General features: G+C 37.5%; 1 protein-coding gene across 1 annotated transcript in view; it reads left to right on the top strand.

Annotated features, from left to right (window-relative positions):
* Window positions 1–26340, top strand: part of ALDH5F1 (aldehyde dehydrogenase 5F1) — a 369083-nt gene that overhangs the window by 100486 nt on the left and 242257 nt on the right. The window contains exon 7 of the mRNA XM_089380687.1: window positions 16159–16221. Within this exon, the coding sequence (XP_089236813.1) occupies window positions 16159–16221 (63 nt within the window). The remainder of the gene's footprint in view (window positions 1–16158; window positions 16222–26340) is intronic.

Here is a 26340-nt window from a genome sequence, read left to right as displayed (position 1 = left end):
TTGAATCTTAGTCACCTATCTGGCACGAGTTCTTAAGCAATTAGTTTGAGTCAATATATCTTTAATGGCTGAGTGCGGAACAAATGCAATGATCTTTGAATAGCCCACATATGTTCTGAAATGCTTAAGGGACTTGACCAATGCATAAGCTTGTTTTTCCATGATCTAGTATTTCAATTATGAATTCTGCAATGATTTTCTCATGAAGGGAATTGACTACTCATGGCCATCTTTGTTCTTCTTCTCAATATTGCTCGAGTTAAGAGTTTCAACATCACGACTATTTTCAATAACTTCCATCCAATCTTCTAAAGGTAAATGAAACTCCTTTCCGAACATATTAATTTGAGGATCAAGAGGCCTTTGCTTAGCAGGAGGATTCCTTCTTGGCCATGGATAATTATCACCTCTAGGCTGTATGTTTAGCATCTGAATCATTCTGGACCACATGTCACTCATTTGTTTGGTATGCTCAATGTTCATTTCTTTCACTAATCGGGTTAACTCCTTAACAAATTCTTCTTCTTTGACTTCTTTCCCCTTAGACTTAATTTGGACTCTTTCAAAACCAGGGATTTCTGACTTTCCTGAGGCCTTCTTATCTTTTTCTAATTCCTCAACTGTGCTTTGGGCAATAGCTAAAGTGTTGGGATGAGCACATCTTATCTCATATTGTGTCTCTGTAGGATAGGCCTCAAGATATTGTTCCAAAATTGTCTTGTCAGGAGGCTTGTAATCTTGAGTCATATCCTTTAATAACTTATTAAATCTTTGGTTAAATTCTTCAACTGTTTCATTTTCCTTTTTCTTGATAGTGTTGAATTCCTTAACCAAATATTTCCCTTCCCTCTTATCTCCATACTTTTCTCTGAATGCATCAAGAAGGGATCTCAAAGAGTCGAAGGCATTGTCAACTTTATCTTGGAACCAATCCAGAGCATCATCTTCTAGAGAAAGCACAAATAACTTCATTCGAACATCCTTGTGATTATAATCAGTAGCATGAGCGTATCTTTGGATAAAGCAGTTGAACTTCTTTATGTGACTTTCAACATTAATAGCATTGTTTTCTTGGAAAAGCGACAACTTGCTCATAGTGGATTCATTTAGAAAATCATGTGGATATCCCTGAATGTTGGTGAAGTTGCAAGGCTCGTAGAAGTCACCCATGATGTCTTGATTTAAAGGATGTTTGATAAAAAAACAGACGGAGATCAAGGAGAGCTTCCTGTAATAGAAAATTTAAACGATCTCTAGAATGTAATTTGTTTAACCGGGCTCTTAGAACCTTTTCAGGATTGGAAGCGGGGTTAACCAAGCTACCATGATTCCTTCTAGAGTACATTCTTGTGAATGGATGAAAAAGTGGGGTTGCCACCTGATGCAGCCAAACTGCATCTTTTCAAAATTCCCTCGTGGACCTACGTGTTATGGCCCATGTATCCTTCTTTCATGAAGTGAAACTACACCTTTTACATTATCTGGACTTAAATTTAATTAAATCCCCAAGTAACTTAACAAACCTCGAACTCTTTATCAACATCCAAAACAAAGTCAAAATCCCGTGATACCTTCAATTACGCTATTCTACTAAAATAGTAGAATTACTTGATTTACTCGAAATATGACCAAGTCTTCAATACCCGCGGAATCAGAAAGAAATAACACCGCAACACATAACTTTCTCGGGTTTGGAATGGAAATTAATCCGCGTGCACTTTACCCACACGATCACCATCGGATCACGCCCTTCACAATGAATGGCTCCGATCGCTCTGGACCTCAACTTGATTAAACTACAGTTGATAACTCATCGGGTCCATTTTTCAAAGATTCCTCCGCGCTGGCTTAGCACGCAATATCCGTCGGATCTGCCTCCTTTGGATGGACGGTCACGATTGACTAGGCTGTTAACCCAGTTTAATAAAATATCGCGTCCGTTTTTCAAATACTGCTTATGGTATTGAAGGCACGTGAAAAACCGCTTCTGCCTACATAAACCACCTTTCCATTTGGTTTAACGCCCGCGCATCTTGGCACGCGATAATCGAAGATCTAACGAATCTACTTGATCAGACGGTTCTGAGCTTCTTTTGGACTTAGCGCTAATTTGTCCGGGTTTCTTCGTTCCGCCAAAATTTAACGCTTCCGCTGCATTTAGCTGTTTCTAAATTATATGTCTGTGACCTTAAAACATATCCGGCTATTTACAGTTTAGTGTAATTACACAAAGGATTCAGCCTACAACTTAATTAATCAACGAAACCACATCATATAATAACAGATCACACAGAAACAAGTTTCTGTCACAACAACTCCTTTCATTCATAATAGTGTTTACATAATATACAAAACATCTCGTGCTCTGATCTAACACTATCCACTACTAGCTTTCTTTAACATTGTCTAACTCTGTTCTAACACTCTCTAAACCTTTCTCTCTCGCTGCCCTCTGGCTAACCTCTCGAATTATTCAAAAGATCACAATTTATACATAAACGGATTCATGAACCAATTTAGTTCAGATCCAACAATCTCTCACTCTCTCTTAAAGCATCTTTTCAGCTCCACTCTTTTCTCAAACAAATCCTAAATAAAGCTTTTAAATCCCTCAAATCCTCACTCTTCCTAGGATTACTCAACTAGCTCTAAAATCTCTACATACATGACATATTCTCCACAATTGAAATTTACAACTTAAAATCTCCTCAAACTCGACTAAACTTAGGAAAATAAATAAAATGATTAAGGGAACCCACTCCCTTTGGTAAATGTGAAATAAGACTCATGGGTCTTATCGGCTTGGATGAATGCTCCTGCATCACCACCCAAACAAGAAACCAACCTAAATGTCCAGGTGCTAATGGTGTGAATGAACAAGATGAGAAGATTAGTGAGAGAATGAGAGATAAGGTAAGGAGAAGAGGGTTTCAACCAAATCTCTAGCCTCAAATATGTAGAAGGAGCTCCAAAAAATGGCAAGCAAAACAATGGTAAGTTGGCGGCTTGCTTGCCAACTACTGTATGTTGTTTGGAGTCCCAATGTGTGCCTTGGGATTCAAAGCATTAAATGTGCATCATATCGAACCAACACTGCCATACCCACCACCCTCCATGTTATTTGCAAAGTATGCGGGAGTAAAACAGATAGCATAATACTATGCAGTATACCTTGTTGAATGCCATATCAAACTAAACGTTTTATTCTATGTATGCATTGTATGCATTTGAATTATGCTATGTTTGCTCAACAAGGGTGTCATATTATATGCTATCCCTTATACCATTAGCATCCATATACAACGAATATTGCATGGACGTTTCCCATGGCCCAAACATTAAACTTAACAAACCATTGAGCCAAAACCTTTGTGCCTTCAACCTTATCTCATCCATTACCTTCCATGCGTTCAAACTTACTATTAATCATTACTTTTGTTCCAAGGTTTGTTGCATAGCATTGTAGCTTTATAAGGTGTTGGTGTTGGGCCTCATTTTTTTCATTATTATTTTAACACATAAGGACCAAAAACAAATGTGACTGATCATGCAATGTTTGTAAAATCTCCTCAATAAAAATCTTATTGACCTTCTGAGTAGTAGAAGGTGCATTGCTGTCACTGCATTGTCACGCTGAAAATAAGCATTTTCATATGGTAATTCTGTAAGAAAATACATTTCAAAGATGCTGAATGTCCTAGCAGGTTTTCAAATTTTTTACCACATCCAAACACACATGCAAACTACTATCACGCATATTACCCCTTGTGTCACTGAAATTTTTTCAAATCACTGTGTGAAGAGATAAAATCATGGAGAAAGCAATCAAATGATGTCAAACCTTATTGCTTTGGGCGACCCCACCTACTGAAGCTTATGTATTTTTCTTGTTTTAGTATACAGTTATAATATCTTTCAGAGGAGGAATCAGAATCAAGTGCAATGGTTTGCACATCTTTGTGGGAGTGGCTCATGAACCAGTCATGAGTCAACACCTTCTTGTGCCAAATTGGTGAGATTCAAGCATACCAAAGTAATCAAACTAACTAAAAAGGCAAAATTGCAGCTGAACTATCTAAACAGTTTTGTATTCTTTATTTTATGTAAACAAAACAGAAAATTGGAGAGTGAACTTTGAAATAATTTAATGGTTACCATGATCAAAACTTGCCTCAATGTTGTTGTTCCATCTCTCAAAGTGTTGAATCGTGATCACGACACCCTCTAAATCGATCTTGCAATTTGGACCAGCAAAAGGGATTGGAGTCTTGAGACTATCACATCCCTTTCTAGCCTAAAATTGCTAACAAATGTCCAGGTTTTGCTAGAAAGATCCTCTCCCTGGGATATCTTCAATCACTGAGTTAACAGTGACAAAAATATATTGCCCCTATACTGTTGAAGTCGTCTCCTATAAGGGTTTGTCTAGATGAATAGATGATCAAACACCTTTGCCAAGAAAAGGGAAGTAAGAGCTAGCCTTGACCCCCCTTTCCAAGTGGCTGGTTGCCCCTCAAATCGGTCAACCTGATAATCCTGCAACTATTCTTTAACCTGCAACTATTTTATGAAACACAAAATATACAACAATCAACGAAGAAAAGAATGCATAGAAAATTTGATCCACAAAATTTGTTTGCATAATGAGAAGTAGCTAAAACAATTTTTTGGCACTATTTTTCCCACAGTTCAAGAACAACTAAAATGAGAGAAGGGACTAGCCTTACATTTTTTTCTTCCAATGATGAGTTGAAACTGTCTCCCAAGATGATTCCTTGACTTGTCATCCACAAGTTGGAGTCTAGGCCACTTTCATAATAGAATTTCTTTTTTTGTAGTAATAGTTGTCTGCCAATCGGGGTTGAATCAACTTGACATGATCCAGTGTTCTTTTTGTGAGGTAACGCCTCAAATTTCAATTGATTTGTCTTTGAGTAAACATGATTTCATAAATAACACCCAAAAGGAGCCTAGTGACTAAACCAAAGGGTCCAATGTTTGCCTTGAGTACTCCCACAACTCACTTGATGAATTGTTATAGCCAACATGTTTAATGGTTGATCCCATGTGTTGCTCCAATGTGTTACGACTTTGGCTGGGCCTAATTTGCATAAAAGATAAAGCGGCTGGCCCAATTAGATGGACAACTCACCACTCTTTCCTTTGAGCTTGAAAAGACCACTAATTTGCACTAGAGGCACCCTGTAATGACCCATCTTTGTTATGCGCGACACAAGAATATTAGCATGCATACGAGGCATCCATATGGTAGCTACATATGCATGAACCGCATGTATTGCAATAGTGTACATACTGGCTAATATTGGAAAATGTCTAAGTTTAGAGTAATGAATTTATTATCGAAGTAAATTCCTATCTCACCAGAATATAATAAATATATGATTTGGGGTACTTGATATGTGTACCACCACTATATATATATGTTTAATCCTTTAATAAAAAATATTAATAAATATAATGAATTATGATTTTTTTTTTTAATTAAAATAAATAAAATAATTTATTTAAATTTTAAAATAAGTTGATTTGTTTAAATTTATAAATGAATCAATTTAATAAAATTGAAAATTAAATAAGATAAGATATTGTTAACTCCTAAACTAAATAAATAAATTTAACCAATGCTTCATTTCAATTATGAATATAACCGCCTCTAACCAAAGGGGAAAGATGATTCGAGAAGGTAAGAGACTGACAACAAAGGGATTTGGAGACGGTGAATTTTGGGCATATTAGGGAGTCGAGGAGACCGTAATGGAAAAGGAAAGGAGCATTGAAGGAGGGTTCTATTTCTAACTGTGAGAAGCAAAGAAAGAAACACAAAGTCTTGAGCAATTGTTCTTGGGTTTTTGGGCACAGGGGCCAAAATACCTCTATTTCAAAGTCTTCTGGACCTGGGAAGCGAACAGGTTGTTCACAGATAGGCTGGGAGGAAACAATTGATTTGGTAATCGTAGCGGGAGCAAGAATAGTCTAATACACCTTCCAACGGATAACCAAGTATTCTTTTGCATCCCAGTTATTCGATCCCGAATTAATTGAATGTATGAATAAGTGGAAAAATCTAAGCATATTTTCTGTAATTCTTGATTTAATTGTTGAATTTAGGGCATATTTTCGGTAATTCTTTATTTAATTCCTAAATTTAGGGCACAAAATTTGTATTTCTAGTTAACAGGTAAAAGTGGGTACCACACTCTAGTATTAGAGCCAAGTTCTCAAACCTTTGGGATCTTACAGGCCCTAGGAGTAACTGATCCCTGTAGCTCTGCATAATTATCCATCGATTAATCGGTGTAGGCTGCAAATTAACCAATCTGGCCAATGTTCATAACCCAGAATGCAATGCAATGGTTGAACACCATTCATATGGGTCAAGGCTTTATTCAGTGACTAACAAAGTTCTAGGTTTAGGTTTAATGCTCCAACAAAATCCACCAAATCCCAAACATATGAATCCTATCAATTTATCTCCCTCATAAATTACCAAATACAATTTCTTACCACAAAACTAAAAAAATTTGGTAGCCACTTTTAACTCTGGAATTTTGCGAGGGGCACATGTCAGTGCATGCACTACTATTCTGCAACATGTGCCCACACTCGTGCAACAATGACAATGCTGGCACAGTAAAGATCCACAATTGTCCACTGCGATGGTTGTTATCCCTTCTTTTCTACAAACAACAACTCATGTGCCCAATTTAGACTCTTAGGGTTGGATTATGAATGCACTACTATCCTAATTCAACCTCAACATCCTATGGTTTACTTGCTATGTTGATTGGTTGATAATAATTTTAACCTCATTAACACTATGCCTTACATAAGGTAGTAGCTACTTTGTCCCTAACATTATACGAGGTTGCTGTTTTTCTTGTGTATTCTCTACAAATTTAGGTTTCCTTTGATGTGCATCAGTGTAGCTTATTTTCCTCTCTCTGTTTGTTTATTTTGAAGCTCTTTATGTCTCTAATCTTATATCAAGTTTTGGATATGTCTGTGCCATTTGACCAATTTCCTTTTAATTTTAATTGGATTTGTATTCCTTTTGCTTTGCCTTCTTGAAGAAGGCCGTCTCTGTCCACCTAGCTGGAAAGCTCTTTCTCCAATTGTTGTAACAAGTAAATATTGGGGTTAATTCCCCTTTATTCAATTTGGCACTCAATTTTGGACATTCACTTTAAGATTTCCTCCTCTATTAGTAACTTAGTTTGCATTTCCTTGCTTTGCTTTAGTAATTAAGCTTGCAATTTTTTTTTTTTTTTGACAGAAACGGTTAGATGATGTATTAATTCTCGGCGAAAAATGCCTCATTGCAGTTTACAATAAATAGGCAGAATTCAGATTTCTCTTCGGATAGGAACCAGATGGTTTCCCCCCTAGTGAGTCTGCGAATTCTTTGGACTATCATACGATTGGTCTTCTCTATCTTTCCTGATTTACATAAGCAGACAAACTGCTCCAATAAAAGACAGTAAAACATTTGAAGCTAATAGTCAAGGGATGGGATATTAAGCTTGCAATTAATTGGTCCACGCCCAAACCAACATTTCCTTGCTTTGTTTTAGAAATTAAGCTTGCAATTAATTAGTCAATGCCCAAACCAAATTGGACTTGAGGAACAATGGGCTCATATAGGTTTGAAAGGTCAAGTGACGCCTATATCTTGTGTCCTCTTGTCTTATTGTTCTTTATGGTTTGGTAGCTGTTTGATGAAGAGAATACTAATAATAATCAAGTGAAAGAAGAAGCTAATCAAGTTAAGTGAAATTACATCACAAGCAATTATCAAATTAAGAGAAATCACCTAATCTAGCTGCCCCTAGATTTCTCAACAGGGTATCAGAGCAAAGGTGACAAGACAAGGAAAGGCAACTTGAAGAAGGGCCATCAAAAGGGATCAAAGAGGACATAGAACCAAGCACAAGGAAATCATCAAAGAACTAACCTACTCATCAACTTGAAGGAAGGATCAAAGAAGACCTCAAAACCCTAGTTGATCTAAGGAATGGTTTCACACTTAAAGCATTCTTAGGAAGCCTACAATTTCCATCACGAGGAAAATAAGACCTAAAGGACCTTACCTCCACTCAACAAAGGTCTACTCATTTGAAAGCACCTTGAAGTTTCCATCTCAAAGAAGCAAGGAGTGTTGCCATCATCACCAAGGAGTCAAGACGATCTGCCTCTCTTTGAATCAAAGATCACTTTTTCAAGGCATACTTGAAGGAAGACATCTTCATCAAGAAGACATCTTCTATTATCAACATCATCAAGGAAGGCATCAAGTTGAAGATATCACCATCGAAGGAGCATTTTCACTTGACAAGTAAGTACCTTTATATCTATGTCTGAATTTGTTATAATGACTTCATTTTGCAAGGAGAGCAACAAATTGGTTGGGTCATCAAACCACCTTGCATGGAAGAAGAGGACAAATTTGATCATCATAGAAAATGAAGTCATTGGACACGTTAAGGGTTCAATCACTAAACCTCCAAAGGAAGAAGCTCAAGCTCTAGCCAAGTATATGAAAGGGGAAATAAGGGCTCAAAGGATCCTTATAGAATCCATCAAGGATCCCCTCATACCTTATGTTGCAAAGTTGGAGACATCAAAAGAAATCTACGAGAAGTTAGTAGAATTGTTCTTCGTAAGCACCGTTGGAGAAGTCATATCTTTAAGAACCGAGCTATACAAGATGAAGATATCAAAGGAAGAAGGAATAGCCTCATACTTTATGAGGGTGTCAGAAATACGAGACCAACTACAAGAGTTGGGGGAAATAATGTCCGATAAAGAGATGACCACAATAGTGCTTAATGCACTACTTGATGAATGGGGCAACTTCGTATCAAGCATTTATGGAAAGAAGGAAGCCACCCCATTCAGTGAACTTTGGTCACTATGTAAGATTGAGGAAACCAGGTTAAAAGCAAAGAGCAATGTGGGACCAGGCGAACAAGTTCAAGCATTTGCTGCCATGGCTAAGAGAAAAGAAAAGTTTGGAAAATTTGCTCCTCAGAAAAAGAAGAAGGAGGATATGTCGAAGATCTAATGCTATGGCTATCAGGAATATGGGCACTACAAGAGATATTGTTCGAAATTCAAGAAGGACAACAAGAGGACAAAAAAAATGAAGCTCATATCACTAAAGAAGTGGAAGAACTTGATGATAAGAAGTCCAAAGGCATAGATCTTCACTATTAGAGTTTCCCTAGTGCATAGCAAGGAGAAGTAGGAGGTGAAGAGACCTCAACCATGGCAGTCAAGATAAGAAGCATTATGACTGGATGCATCTTAGTAGAAGATGGCATCATATTAGAAGCATACCATTGAAGCAATGACTCATGGCATCTTTAGAGAAGCTTGAAAGAATAGCTGAAGTAGAATTCTACATGGATGTAGCAGTCATCATATAAAGGAAGTAGCTCTTGGTAACCTCATTGAAAGCATATATAGTGCATATGGTTGAAATAAAGTCATCTAGCATGATAGAAGGAATTCATCATACATCATCATTATAAGAAAGGAGCTTCTGTTGGATAAGGATAATCTAGATCCTCCATTGAAATCTTCATTAGAAGGTTCACCTCTACTTGGAAGAAGCAAGTGTCTCATTGATCATTCCACCTTGTGTGGGATCCATTGTTTAGAAGGATGATGGTATGGTAATAAAGCAGTGCAACATGTCAAGATGGTTGAAGTACTTTCAATCAAGAAAAAGATGCTGCTGAAGGAAGTCTAGATGACCAAAAGAAGAAAAGCGGTATGTATATATTTGATAGATTAAGTCATGTCGTCATATAATTGCAAATAACATAGGTAAAAGCTCTACCTCATAAGCATGATCAAAGAAAAGGGATCTCTTCCTTAAGTGCATGAAGGCATGGTTCACATATTGACAAGATGAAATCAACATAATATGTCCTCATATGGAATATGAGGTAGTTGACAAAGATGAAGGAACTATGGATAGAAAGTTCTTGGGAAGCAATATGTGAAGAAAGAAAGAAGAGATCGTGAAAGATGCAACTACGGTCACGCAAGAAAAAGGAAGTCAACATCCGATGACTAGAAGAATCGATCACACCATCTCCAGAAAGAAGAAGACCATGATAAGGTCTATAAAGAAAAGAGGCCCTTGACATATGAAGTCTTGGATATATGTTTATGAATGTGCAGTATGTTGATGTTACAAGCAAGCAAGATGTCATGATGAAAGGCCATCACAAAAGGTAACTTTGATTTGATGTTCATTTTTATTTTTTGAAAACATCTGGATGGGTTGATACAGGGATAACAAAAGAGGGTTGTAAATGCCACCTACAATTGGCACTCATGTGATTGGATGGAAGATCCTTAAGGAAACATGACTTGGAGGAGGTAGCTGTATAAAGAAAACCAAATGTGGACTATAAGATCACTTTCTGATGAAGAAAAGGATGACATGGTTGATATGGTTTGTGAAGGAAAGTGATGGATGGCCGATTCCCTACGAAAGATGAAGACTCCATAATGAAGAGAATATACTTCATGGCATCGAAAGGAGGAGTCCTACAAGCAGCTGATAGTACCATGATCTCCACCAAAGAAGCTAAGAGCTGTTGTTTGGAACAAGTCCTTGATTAAGAGGGAGATTGGACAAGTCTTTGGATAAGAGGGAGCTTGGGTACATTCCTTTTATAGGAATGGGTATATCTTCCCTAGTTGAGAGGGAGAGATAGACACATCATTCTTGTCTTCACTAGAAAGAATGGAGGATTGGGTAAGCATCTGACATTTGATACTCTTTGAGGATGAGTTAGGGCATCCAAGATAAGAGTAGTCGAAGAGGAAATTCCTTGAGGATGTGTCATTCCAAGACAGGAAGAGTACTGTAAGGACATACTCCGTGAACACTCGGGTGGGGTATGTGCCTTGAGAGACAATGATGATGGTGTCTATCAGTCATTGGTCTCGCTAGCATTGTAATCTGATCTTGTGGAGAGATAGAGCTGTTAGTCAAGGGCTTGCCATGTGATAATGCTGGTTGGTATGATGCAAATAGATGGCTTACCAATCCGACTCTTCTTGTGAGAACTCTTTATATTGAGAATGTCCAAGTACATTGAAGTAGCGCTTGATCAACATGTCCGTGCCATTCGACTGACATCATTAGCCCCATCATGTTATGTTATAAACCCAGTCTGCATATGTATAAATTGTAAATAATCTTAGCAGATCTATGTCATGTATGTATTTGCCTAGGTAAACCTAATCTTCTAGTGATGATCTATGTTCCGGAAGGTTTTTTGTCTCACCGACCCATGGTCGGCAGAGTTTTCCTTCAGCCTAACCCCAAAGCCGGAATGGATTTTGTCACTAGAATCTTAGGGGAGTCCTAGTGTGCTAGGTCGCGTCTATGTAAAAGTAATTTGGAAATAATTCTAACTATTTGGTTAGGTTATTACAAATTGCTTGATCTGCTAGATTATGTTTGTGTCACAGAACTGGGTAGTCTATGAGGGTCTATGTCAAATGGGTTTTCCCCCTTGAGATGTAAAATTGTAAAGGTCATGATGTAAAGTGCCTTGAGGGTTAGAAAATGTTTTGTCCCCTCATAAGTCCTAGGTCTTAGGTGATTTTTCCAAAGGCTAAGTTTGAGGGTCCAATAAAAATAATAAAAAAATAATAAAATTAAAAAAATAAAAAATAAAAAAATAAATTAAAATAAAATAAAAAATAATTAAAATAAATTAAAAAATAAATTAAAAAAAATTAAAAATATTTAAAAAATAAAATAAAATAATAATAAGTCAAAGTTTTGAGGAAATAAATGCAATATTTTAATTTTTTAATATATTAAAATGCATTTAAAATTTCGACGGATGAGATGAAAATAAATTTTGATCCTCATCGACGGTCAAGATCATTTTGACATGGATCACTCGAACTAGCCATTGGGAAATTTTCCTTTAAATAGGGTGTCAGGGGTCATTTGAGATGATTTGATCTATATGAGTTTGGTGCTGAAGAAAGCTCTCTTGTAATCTTTTTCTTGTGCAATAAAGAAAGACTTTGGGGTTGAAATCTTGTTGGTGTTAATTTTTTGGAAATGCTGTAAGGTGTGTCATTTTTCTGCATAAATTTAATTTCAGCCATTGATAATAACTTGATGAAGAGTGATTTTAAACACAGGTATTTTGTTTAGTCACTAGGGTTTGAATGGTAGTAGAATTTCTGAATATGATGGCAGGTATCTCCATTAGATTTGGGTTTTAGTATTGTTTTCTCCCTCTTTGTTGATGGTTGAAGTAAGTTGTGTAGGAAAATCTGGATTTTGAAGATCAACGGGCGTTTGGGGAAGTTCTTGGCTGAACTAGTCAACTCCTGAGAAGCACTTTTTTGAAGAGCCCAACTAGTTTTGATCCCGGGTTTATCATTTACATTTCTCCTTTGAATGCATGAAGGGTTTTCTGAAGCATCTCATAATAAATTTAGAATTTTGAAAATAGTTCTGTGGCTTATTGATAAATTTGGCTACTTAGAGTTGTTAGTTTGTGAATACTGTAATTATTTTGTTAAATTTTTGGGTTATTTCCTTGCATATTTTGCCCTTGGGTTTTTTGTTTTTTGCAGGTTGCAGGAAAAGTTTCTTTTTGGAAGCCAGATCTAGGCCCTGGGGGGTAAGATCTGGCCTCACAACCGGTTTTCACAGGGTCACTATTTTGCTGTCCGAGGGTTTCAAATTTAGTCACTTTCAGATCTGGAAATTTATTGCAGGGGTTTCATCAGAAGCAAAAGGAGTTAAAATTTTTTAAGGTTCCAGAAGAAATCCACAGCTCTGTCCTGCCATCCCTCTGGCGTCCTCAACTTCATCGCATTTCCTCAAACATTGTTGCTTCCTGCGTTTTTCTCTTCGAATCTCCTTGCTGCCATTACCATAGTATCAGTTGTTTCCCCTCAGCCCTCAAACCTGCGTTTCGCTCTTCACTAAATCGCAGCATTCGAGCTTCTCGCCCCATCCCTCTCACATTGCATCCTGCGTGCCTCTGCTAGTTCACCATGCGAACAGTTCAACACCCAACACGTTTCTTCCTACGCTACTGTGACTCCTCCCTCACACCCTGCAACCTGCCTCACGTGGTTTCTTTCCACGCCTCCACGCAGCCACACACAGCTTCATCGCTGCCATCTCCTTTCTGCCTACAAACCTTCCTCATCAACAAGTTGTTCCCCATCTCTACGCTGCAGCCCTCCTCCAAGTGCTCATCAACCCGCAACATCGTAGCCTCACGTTACTCCTTCCCGCGATCTCGTCTTGCTCTTCCTCCTCCCGTCAACTCCACCTGCGTATTTCTTCTCCTCCGTCACCTGCACACACATAGTAAAGCACTTCGATTTTTCCTTTATGAATGCGTTATTAATAGGTTACGATTTTACTTTGTATAGTTTAGATTAATTTTTATTCAGTTTTGTTTTAGAATTTCCTTTTTCTTTATGATTTTGATTTTTATAACAATAATATATATATATATATATAAAATTTCCAATTTTTTTTTAGGTTTTGTTTAATATTGTCATTAGCTTTTGATTTATTAGTTTAATATTTGATTTTTAACTTAGGTTTTAGTTTTAAATTAGATATATTCAGTTTTATTTTCCTTCAAAAATCAATAAAAAAATAAAAAATTCATAAAAGGATTTGTAAAAAAAAGGGTATAAAAAATATAAAAAAAAGTCCCTTTTAGGTTTTAGATTTGACTTTAGTTTAGATTTAAATTTTATTTTTTAGTTTTGTTTTGATTTTAAAGTTAGAATTTTATAAAAAATAAATAAAAATATATAAATATATATATATATTTTTTGAAAAGATTAACTTAAAATTGAAAATTCATTTTGGTGTCTTTTGTGGTATTTATGTTCCACTTCTCTATAGTTAAATGCGCTTAAATGTTTATTTAAAGATTAACTATTGAAAAGCACTGAATCATTTTGTGGGCTAGTTAGCATTTAAATTTCATGGTTGAGTAATGAATTTTGATCTTTTGAAGTTTAATTGCTAGGGCATTGCGCATCTATATTTTGCATCTGGTGAAATTAATCGTTGCTTGAATTATATAATGTTCGTGACATGTTTGATATTTATATTTTAAAGCAATCATTAAAATACTTCATAAGCAGCAACAATTAATTAATTACTTGGTTTTCATCAACTCCATAAGGCACTGGTCTTAAGCATTTAAAGATCTATTCAAATTCTAAAATCGATCAAGTGCTTGTTTCCCCCTGCTGTGTCTCCCAAGCCAGCTGGTTCTCGGTTGGTCTTTCTTTTTCCCATAGGGTCTACCCCCTTAGCCTGCTTCAGGGAGACGGCTTAAACGGAGGGATCGGGGATCAGGGTGACAGCCCTTGGTCTGAGCGTTGTCGCGCTACCCAGACAATCTGTGCAACAACACCTCCCTATTTAAGAGGGAGTGTTGAAATATGTAACTAGGTTCAATCTTCATAATGACATATGTAATCATGATTTTATGTATTTGATGTAATGAGAAAAATAAATTTATTATTGTTATTCTTGAGGCATGGGTTTCATGCTCAAGGAAATTTATTTTATAGGTCAAGCTCCCATTGAGAGCTTCTAGGGCTTGTCATTGAGTCTACAAGTCAAGAAAGTCATTGTCATGTATGAAAGACCCTTCTTGGGCATGTTACATATTGTAAAGATAATTTATTTGAGTCAAAGTTGAGTCAAAAGACCCTCCAAGACCTCGTCATGATGCAAAGTTCAAGTTGGCCTACACAAGGTGACATGTCGGCCTAGGAGCAATGTCAAGTCGACCTTCTAGCATGGGTGAGAAGCCTATATAAAGGAGACCTCAACCTCACTTGGAAGTCACTCACTCAACTCACACAAGTTCGATTAAGAAAGAAGTAGAAGTGCGAAGAAGAGAAGGACAAGAAGAAGAAAAGAAGAGCTAGAAATGTGTACTGTTTTGGGCTATTTCTCTCTACACGTGTGAAGGAATTAGGGCACCTATTGCAGCAGAGAAGACCGAGTTGTAGAGGTCGAGTTAGGTCATGAAGGACACTTTGCAAGTCGAGTTCTCTAGGAGAGAGAATCAACTCAAGCGAAGAGGAAAGGAGGAATAATCTACCATTATTTGTCACACGTGCAAAGGCTATGGTTTATGTAGAAGAAACTAGTGGAGGTTTAAGTGGCAGAAGAATTTGCTAGGGAGGTTGAAGTTGTAGAAGAATCTGTTGGGGATCTAAATTGCAGAAATTGCTGAGGTCGAAGTTGCTGGAAAGAAGGAAATATTTGACTTGGTCTTGGAGGGTCTTGGTCAAGGGTCATAGGTCTTGGAATTCGTCAATTGAAGTTCTATAAGAAGAGAATAATTCTTGTGGGTTTTCCTCTCATTTGGAGAGGTTTTAGCCCTGGCTGATTGCCTATATCTTTTGTCCTCTTGTCTTATTGTTCTTTATGGTTTTGTAGCTGTTTGATGAAGAGAATGCTAATAATAATCAAGTGAAAGAAGAAGCTAATCAAGTTAAGTAAAATTATATCACAAGCAGTTATCGAAGTAGAGAAATCACCTAATCTAGCTGCCCCTATATTTCTCAGCAAGGTATAGACTTTGAGTCAAACCCACACACATTCTTATAAGGCCTAGTTGTTTCCATCTTAAAGGCATTACATTAGTACCCTCTAGAGCTAATCTGTCTTCATGTTGATGTATCAGAAACTAGTTGGTACTGCCCTTCCTTTGATGGCTTTCTAAATAAAATATTTTGAGGAGGTGCTAGAAGCAGTTTTAATTTGCTTTTTCAGGAGGGAAGGTTAATTATACTGTGTTTTTTTTTTCTGGTCTGTGACACTTCCGCAGTCTCCCCCTTTTCTTGGATCCAGCTGTTATCTGTGAAAAGGAACTGGAAATAGGACAAGAATAATTTTGTTTAATATATAGAAAGGATTGCTGTCTACCATGCCTTTTCTATTTTGAATTTTGTCATTAAAACATTTGGAAATGAAATGAATAGTTATAAAGCTTTACTTATCCCAAATAAATTGGGTCATAGAAGGCACAAGTTTTGCTAAAACAAAATTCTGGTTTCCTTTTTGCTGATGTTTTTTTGGTCAATGCATAGCCTGTAGGTGTTGTTGGTGCCATTTCTCCTTGGAACTTCCCACTTGCCATGATCACACGGAAGGTATGTTGAAGAAATTGTGAAACTATTTAATTCTCTCAAAACGTTATATGAATGAAGACATGCAATGGAATTTTGGTTTAATCGGACCATTTCTGATTACTGCTATCATACTAAATCTTCAAGAAATTTTGAAAGTATTTAATCCTCTGAAGACATTATATCAATGAACTTATGAAGACATACATTGGAATTTTGGTTCAATTGGGACCATTTTGATAGGACATCAAATGACATTTATGCCTGTTAAGAGTCACTCACACAGAATTACTGATTACCTTCTTCATGTGCTTGATGTTCTAGTGTGCATTGCCATGCCAGGTGTTGACAAACAGACTACCTTGGTTTCACATTTTTTGGAAAGCTAAGAGTTGTCTCATAGTGAGGAGCATTCTATGCTGTATGTCATAATGTACGTTATTGCTGTATTATAAGAGAGTGCTGTGCTTTTTGTTAGTCAAACCATTATTGTTAGAACTTAGTGCCAAGGTGAGTTTTTTATTTTTTTTGTTGGCTAGACCCACGGGGATTTTGAACTTTGAATCTCACTGTTTACATAATACGTAATATTGAGGTGCCCCCCCGTGGGCAGTGCCAAGGTGAGTTATTAGCTATGTAACTCACATTTTTTTAAGTATGTCTTATATTACATAAAAATATTAAAAAAAACAAATCAAGTAGTGGATGGGTATATACAACGGTGGATGTATCTTCTTCCATAAGACCATTAAGGCAGAAATAAAGTCTGAATAGACAACTGCATCTAATGCTTGTGCATCTTTTATCAATAAAGCACCCTTGGACCAATTTATGATATACGTCTTACACCACATGGCACTGAAAGTAGACAAAGAACTTGCCTTGTCTTCAAAATCAAACCTGCACCTAATCTTCTGAAGGGAAAATAATAAATAGAGCAGAGAATCTCAAGCATTGCCAGATTTTAATGAAGGAGGATCAAACTGGACAGCTGCAATCACCAAATAAGGTGGCATGCCAATGAATCCACCACTGAAGAAGTAAATCTTGTTCCTGAATGTGCTTCCAACAACTCCTAGCGAACTGGCTGTTCCACGAGATATGCATTACTGTTTTGGGATGGTGGCAAATATGGAGAAGACCACCATAAAGTCCACTCTTGACCAATTTGGCCTTGGAGGGAATCCTCTAATAAGTGCAAGCCATGCAAAGACCCACAGCTTATATGAAAGCCAAATGGACCAGATATTGTCTAATCTACACACCCACTTATCTTTTGGATGAACTGAAACCCATCTGGCATTGAGAATAAGGGCTGATAGATGCCACTAATGCAACAAAGGATATATCTGCCATAAATCATATTGATGCAGAGGACAACTGAAACTAATAAAACTTGTACCTAATCTTCCAAATGGTAAATACTAAATAGAGCAGATGTAACGACCCACTTCGAGTTATCAAGAGCATGGAAATATTAGCATACATACGAGACATGCATATGATAGCTACATATGCATGTATCGCATGCACGACACTAGTAGGCATACTAACTAATTATGGAGAATGTCCAAGTCTAAGTTGTAGGAAACGTGGCCCTAGGGGTCGTTTCCTCCGGGGAAACGAAACGAAACCCGTAAACGCGTACCGTACAGCCTGGAAACGCGTTTCCGGCCGTACTGCCACGTTTCCCGAAACGGAAACGTGGCAGTACGGCCGGAAACACGTTTCCAGGCCGTACGAGCCAAGTTTCCCCAAATTTATGTGTTGTTTTTAATTTTTTTTTTTAAATTTTTTTTTTAGGTTTCTGGGATGTTCTAGAAACCTATTCTAAAGTTATAAAAGAGCAGTTTGTCTCATTCTCTCATCACACTATTCAGCAAGTCGTTTCTCTTGGAGATTGGCAGTTGTTTCAGCTAGGGTGTTTTGAGCAGTGAGCAAAGTAGATTTCAGCAGCAGGAGAAAGAGATTTCAGCAGCAAGAGAAAGAGATTTCAGCAGGAGATTTCAGTAGCAGTAGATTTGGATCAGCTACAACCATATTTCTCTTGTCTTTTCTGGCATTTCGGGGTAGTCTCAGCCACAGATAATTAATTTGGGTAAGCCACATTCATTTTTTTAGTTTTTTCTTACTATTTCTTCAATTTTTCTAAGGTTTAGGCAGCCAAAAATATGAAAAACGTTTTTTATTGATAGATTTGTTTTTTAAATTTATTTTTGCAGCAGATTTGGCTCAGCTACAGCCATATTTCTCCTCTTTTCTGGCATTTTAGGGTAGATTCAGCCACAGAAAATTAATTTGGGTAAGCCACATTCATTTCTTAGTTTTTTTCTTACTATTTCTTTAATTTTTCTAGGGTTTATACAGCCAAAAATATGAAAAACGTTTTTATTATTTACAGATTTGTTTTTTTAATTTATTTTTGCAGCAATGGCTTCCAGCCAAAGTGCAGCTGCAAGTTCAATCCCTAGGGCCAACCCAAGGGCTGAATATTATCCTCTTTGGAGGCATGTGAGGAAGCTTCAAAGATGTGGAGGTGGTGGCTCATGGGAATGGCGATGCAATCTTTGCAATAATACGTACAAGGGCTCCTACCCAAGAGTGAAGGCGCATCTATTGCATGGAGGAGGACAGGGGATTTCAAGTTGCACAAAAACATCAGATCCGTTGGCAAGGAGGGCATATCAAAGAGAGCAAGATGAGGCGGATGGTACTAAGAGAAGGCATGATGAGCTTACTCAAGCTCCATCTAACATTGAGCCAAGGATTGTAGTTGAAGCAAGAAAGAGGAGAGCTGGTCACACTCAACAACATGAACAACCAGCACCCAAAAATACCAGAGGCCCAGGGGCATCCCCTTCAGTTCAGGATAGCAGAATTGCTAGATTGGTGAATGTGCAAGCAAGAGAAGAAACTGATTCCAGAGTGGCTAGGTGCATTTATGCATGTGGTATCCCATTCAATGTTGTTCGCTCTCCTTACTGGCAAGATATGATAAGGGCAGTTAACAAAGCTCCTCAAGGGTACAAGGGGCCCAACTATGAGAAAGTCAGAACCCAGCTTCTCAAAAATGAGAAGGACCTTGTGGAGGACATTTTAGCTCCAATTCGTTCTTCCTGGAGTAGCTCTGGGGTTACCATAGTCTCAGATGGTTGGACAGATATGAGGCGCAGACCATTGATAAATATCATTGCCACTTCCCCCAAAGGAGCAATGTTTATCAAGGCAGAACACTGCTCAGGAGAGGTGAAAGATGCACAATACATTGCTGATGTTATTATAAAAGCTATTAAACAAATAGGGCCTAACAAGGTGGTGCAAGTTATCACGGATAATGCACCGGTTTGCAAAGCTGCAGGTTTAATTATTGAGGGGAGGTATGACCACATCTTTTGGACACCATGCATTGTCCATAATCTGAATCTGATCTTAGAGGAGATCGACAAAAAAGTTTCCTGGATAAAGGAACTCACAGGGGAAGCAAGGGAGATTATCAAATTCATCACCAACCACCACCAGTCTCAGGCCATATTTCGAGAGTACTCCAAATTGGAGTTGTTAAAAGTTGCTGAGACAAGATATGCCTCAAACTTCGTGATGTTGCGCCGCCTTGTTGAGGTTAAGCATGCATTAGTTTCTATGGTGGTGAGTCAACTTTGGATTGAGTGGAGACAAGCAGATTCAGAGCGGGGATCTATGGTGCGTAGATTGTGCCTTGATGAGGATTGGTGGAGCAAGGTAGATTTCTTGCTAAAGTTCACAACCCCTGCATTTGAGCTTCTTCGGAGTGTTGACACTGACCAACCTTTCTTGGGAGAGGTATATGATGGCATGGATTCCATGGTTGAGAAAACTATGGAAATCATTTCGCAGGAGTCTCCACAACTTTTGTTTGTTGATGATCATTTTGCTGGTTTGATCAAGAAAATCATTGTTGATAGGTGGAACAATTTCAATACACCATTGCACACTTTAGCACATGCTTTGAACCCCAAATTTTATGATGAGGAGCTTATTGCTAAAAGCAATGGGAAGAGGAAGGCACCCCATAAGGATAGAGAGGTGGCTACTGGGGTGAAAAAAGCCCTTATGAGAATGTTTCCTTCTCATCTACATAGGGAGGTAAAGGAGGAATTTGCCAGTTTTGCTGAAGGAATAGATGATTATGCAGATATATTAGCTTTGGAGGAGAGAAGCACCATGAATCCAGTTAGGTGGTGGATTTGTCATGGAGCAAATGGTGTACATTTGCAAAACCTTGCCATTCGTATTCTTTCACAAGTGGCAAGCTCTTCATCAGCAGAAAGGAATTGGAGCACTTATGGTTTTATTCATTTTGTGAAGCGCAATAGGTTGGGCTCACAGAAAGCAGAGGATCTTGTTTATGTGCACTCCAACCTTCGCCTTGCATCTCGTAGGGGTCCAGAATACAACAGTGGTCCTTCTAAAGAATGGGATGTGGATGCAGAAAATCCTGATTTGGATCTCTCTCTTGCTGCCCTGAATATTGAGGCCGAATCTGATAGTGGAATTGGTGCATCATCTTCTTCAGCACTACCATCCACTGTTGAGCATTATGCTGCTTCTATTTTTGATGAGGATTGTTATGATGAGGATTAGTCTTTTGTGACTTGTCTCTATAGTTCTTGCAGCCTTATAGTCTTTATTGTACTTGCAGCCTCATATACTAATATAAATAAAGGCTGATTTTGGATTTTCCTATATTTTTATTTTCATTATGTGATCATTCATGACTCATGAGTAAATGTGATGTAAATTTAATCTTAATGTTTAAATGTAATAAATTATAATCATATAATGTAAATGTATCATTCATGCTTTATGATTGCACATATATATAATAATAATTTTTAAATATTTTTAATATATATATATATATATATATATTCGCGTTTCCCCGTTTCCAAAATTTGGGGAGGTCGCGTTTCGTTTCGGTTCTCGTTTCGAAAACTCGTTTTTGTTTCCCCGTTTCGTGCAACTTAGGTCCAAGTCAATGTTACTTGGGAGCGGGATCGACATGTTCAGAAGCTCCCAGTTTGGGAGCGAATTCTGGAGCGTTTTTTGTATAATATATATATATATATATATATATATATATATATATATATTATATTTTGATACATATATGTCAACAAAAACATGTAGAATAATGAATTAGATATAAAAAACATAAAAAGACATAGATTGATCCATATAACAATAATCATCTAGAAGTTATAATCTTCATCAACCACATCCACAAGTTAGTAACATAGTAACATACAACATATTGAGTCTCATGATTCATCAATCTTAAAGTTTCAAGCTTTCAAAATTCAATATGTAGCATTTATCATCATTGATCACCAAAGTTGTACTTGTAAGCTAAGTGTAACCATTACAACAAATAATATCTAACATGAAAGGAAATGAAACAACTTTCAACTTTCATGAAGCATCATATTCATAATTGTTGATATGCTTTGTCCTCCCATGAAACACTGGGTCCTCAGACAAACGAATACAACTGGTGTTATCACAACGCGTCATTGTAGGGTTCATCGGTCCTTCAAATAAGTCAGACAACAACTTCCTTAACCAAACTGCTTCCCAACTAACTTCACATGTTGCAACATATTCTACTTCAACACTATTCAAAGCAACGATGTTTTGTTTTATGCTCATCCATGAGACCATAGATGATCCCAAACTAAAACATCCTCTTGTAGCGCTTCTTCTATCTTGTTGACTGCCTCCCCAGTCGGAATCTGTACAACCAATCAATTGAACATCATTCCTTCTATCATACTTCAGGCAGTGGTTGATGGTTCCCCGCAGATATCTCAGGATATGTTTTGTTGCTATCTAATGATCATGTTTCGATTCCCCTTGGAATTGACCAAGTATATTTACTGCAAAACATATGTCTGGACGACTATTCACCAAGTACATTGATGAGCCAATCGATTGTCTATATCTGGAAGGATCCACAGGGCTTGATTCAAAACTCCTTAGTCTTTTCAATTTTGAGATCATCGGAGTGTTCTTCTCTTTACAATGCATCATGTTGAATTTCTTCAGAATCTCGATCACATACTTTCCTTGGCCTAAATAGACTTCATTAGGTTCCTGCCAGACTTCTAGTCCAAGATAGTAATGCATCAACCCCAAATCCTTCATATGAAATTCTACTGCTGATTGCTTCTTATATTCTTCAATTTGACCTTCTACACCTGTCAAGAGAAGATCATTTACATACAAAAGAATAATTATATGTTCTTTGTTTACAACCTTAATATAGAGGTTTGAGTCAGCAGAACTTTTTGTGAAGCCTAGTCTCTGTACGTATGCATCCATTCTAGCATACCATGCCCTTGGTGCTTGCTTGGGGCCATGTAATGGTTTCTTTAATCTGCAGAAATGTGCCTTCCTATCTTTGATTTCTAATCCCAAGGGTTGTTCTATGTAGACTTCTTCATCTATCGTGCCATTCAGAAACACAGTCTTGACATCCATTTGGTGGATGTTTCATCCCATCGATGTTTCTAGAGAGATTAATGATCGAATTGATGTATATCTTGCTGTGGGAGCAAAAGTTTCTTCATAATCGATGCCTTCAAGTTGAGGGAACTCTCTTGCCACAAATCTTGCTTTATACTTATTTATACTTCCATCAGCTGCATGCTTGATCTTATAGATCCACTTGGAAGTAACTACAGATTTGTCTTCAGGCCTAGGTACGATCTCCCAGACTCCATTCTTCATTATAGATTGATATTCTTCATTCATGGCATCTTTCCATTCTCGATGTTCTATAGCCTCTTCAAAAGTGGATGGTTATGCTTCTATTAATTTTGTCATGTATGCAGCATACCCTGAGTATCTCTTGGGTCTTTTACTTTCTCTAAATGATCCTTGAGCTGCCCCATGACCTACATCAAGTAGTGTAGATTTCAACCAATTAGGTCTTTTCCTTGTTTCTTGAATGACCATGGGTTGAACAGGTTCACTAGGTCCTTCTTCATCATGGTGAGATCCTTCTTCCTTGTCAACTTCTTCCTCAAACATAGGAAGTTCTTCGTCATCAGAATCTATAGAAAGTTCTTTTGATTTCTTGAATGCTATGCTCTCATCAAATATGACATCACAAATAACTTCAATGTGATGTCCATCTTTCATATAGATTCTATAGGCTTTCAATGAGTTACTATACCCAACAAATATACCTTTCACACCAGAAGGATCCAACTTCTTTCTTTTGTCCTTTGGTATATGAATATACATAGGACATCTAAAGATTCAGAGATGATCGACAGATGGCTTCTTTCTAGTGAACACTTTTTCTGGAGGTTTATTGTCTAGAGATTTGTGAGGACATCAATTTTGTATGTAGATTGCTATCTTATTTGCCTCACCCCACAAAAACTTTGGTAGATCTTGATCGTGTACCATTGCTTTTACACTTTCTTCAATGGGCCTGTTCTTTGTTTCTGCAACTCCATTTTGTTCGAGATTGTATGGAACTATCAACTCCCTCTTAATCTCAGATTCCTTACAGAATGCTATGATCTCCTTGGATGTATATTTTCCTCCATTATCAGATCTTAGTATCTTGATCCTTCTTTTTGTAAGGTTCTCCACTTCGGCTTTGAATATTTGAAATTTAGTAAATACTTCATCCTTGGTTTTCATTAAGTAAACCCAAGTCTTTCTTGAGTGATCATCTATGAATGTGACATAATAAAGATGTCCTCCAAGTGATTTTGGAGTCATAGGGCCACATACATCAGAGTGAATGAGATCCAAGATTTCTTTCGACCGTGAAGCACTGCTTCCAAATGGTCTCTTGGTATTTTTTCCTAATGCACATCCTTTGCAGACACCTTCATGATCCTCCTTTAGATTTGGTATTCCATCTACTATGGAATTTAGGGTTGGAAGAATTTTGAAATGTAGATGACCAAACCTTCTATGCCAAAGTTCACATGGACTAATCTTAGTGTGAACTAGGGCATGATTTACGGGAGATATTAATCTGTAGAGCCTTCCTTCTTGGATACCAATCACTTTAGCTTGTTCTATGCTTGAGTCTTTTGCCCATACAACTACCTTTCCATCAATGAAGGCTACTCTATCTCCTTTATCTTCTAAGCTTGAAATAGAAAGTAGATTTTTGTGCAAACCTGGAACAAACAAAATGTTGTTGAGGTGGATGTTGCTTCCATCTTCTAGCTTTATGGATGATGATCCAATGCCTTTCATAGGATAGCTCTTGTTGTCTCCAAGTTCCACAAAGTATGCAGATTTTCCTTTTGATAAGGTCTTCAATTGGTGAGAGTGACCAATCATGTGCCTTGATGCATCGCTATCAATTACCCAGATGTCTTCGTCTTGAAATGTTCCAGAGAGAGCAGAGAAGAGTCCTTCATCCTTTTCTATGATTGATTCCTTCTTTGAAGAGAATATGAGACTCCATACCTCTTTGATGCCTTTCTTGAGATGGCTTGCAATCCTTTTGATGACCTTCTTCATTGTAGAGGAGATCTTCATGATGCCCTTAGATAACCAAAGCTCTGATACCATGTTGAGAATTCAATAGGGCAATGTATATGTTAATTCTCTTAACTTGATAATTGCTTGTTTAGTCTTTTTACTTATTAGCTTTGATCTTTCTTATTTCAATGTGCAATACATCAAACAACTACCAAAACAATAATAACAATGACAGTATGTAGGCTACAAGGCAGGGCGAAAACCCTTCCTCTTGAGGGGAAAACTCGTAAAATCTCTTCTTATCTTCCAAATCTTTCAATTGACGAATACCATGACCTAGACTCAGACAAATACCCTCCAAGATCAAGTCTTCCTCGACCTCCTGCTGAAATATCTTCGACCTCCCAGTAGATCCAAAATTATGCCCCCTAGCAACTACTGCTGCTTCTCTAGGAGACTTCGATCTCCCTCTAACTGCTCTTCCCTTGACCTCGCTTGCCTTGATTTGAGTCTTAGGGCTAGTAGGAAACCCTAAGAGACCTTCGCTTGCCTTCTTGCTCTTCTTGCTTCCAAAATCGAACCTTAGACTTTCCCAGTGTAGAAACCCTAACTTCACACTTCCAGAAGAAAGTAGAGAGACCCAAAATACTTTGACTTTTCTTGTCCTTCTTTTTCGCACTTCCTTCTTCGTCCTTCTATTGCTTCCTTCTTCGTATGAGAGATGAGTGAGTGAATGATCCAAATGGAGGACGAGTTCTTCTTATATATAGGCTTCCTTCAAGGGTGGACGTGGCTCTTCATGTAGGCCGACTTGACAACTTATGTAGGCCGACTTGATCTTGGAGGTAATTTGACATTTTCAAGACAAAATAAATTTTCTTTTACAATTTACAATGTGCCCATAGGGTCTTCCATATATGACAATGACTCTTATACCTAGGACTAACCCTAGAAGCACTCAATGGGTGCTTGACCTATAAAATAAAAGATCTTTAGCATGAAATCCATGCTCTAATAATAATAATAATAATTTTTTTTTTTTTTTTTCCAGCTTATATATACAAGAATACATTTCATACTAATGAAGACCGAACCTAGTTACACATTTTTCAACATCAGATGTGTTCGGTGAAGTCCATTTTGAGAACCTACCTACTCACAGGCAGATCCATGGGTTGTTTGTCTGATGTGCCCTGTCCAACTCTGATCCTCTTAGGATGCTGAATTATCTCAGTGCTGCGCTGTATGCGGCCATCAGATTGATCAAACTGCTGTTGTTGACTTTTACCCTGCTCAGGTCTGACATTGCTTACTGATGATTTATTTTTTATATCCTTTCTCTTTTTATGCTTTTCTCTTTTCTTCCTAGTTGGCTGTGGTGACAATGATGCAATTGTGGCCAACCCCTCGGTCTTTTCTGGAAAAGGCTCTAATGGATGATCCAAGCTTTCTACGCTATGCCAAAATTCTTTATTCTGAGTCTGTACTGTCTTAGGTTCCAGGAAATTTGTGAACACCACATCACTGTCTTGTATGGCTGACCCGCTTATAGTTGCGTTGTTCGGCTTCTTGAGATTTTCAATATGATATCTCCTCTCAAGTTCCTTGTAGAGTCTATTGTACCACTATCAATTAAAGGAATGGTGGCAT

Source organism: Pinus tabuliformis, chromosome J (assembly GCF_031772625.1).
Source record: "Pinus tabuliformis cultivar Carrire ecotype Pingquan chromosome J, CPIR1, whole genome shotgun sequence".
Lineage (NCBI taxonomy): Eukaryota > Viridiplantae > Streptophyta > Pinopsida > Pinales > Pinaceae > Pinus > Pinus tabuliformis.
Note: the sequence above shows the minus strand (reverse complement) of the source record. Positions and strands in the feature narration are given on the sequence as shown.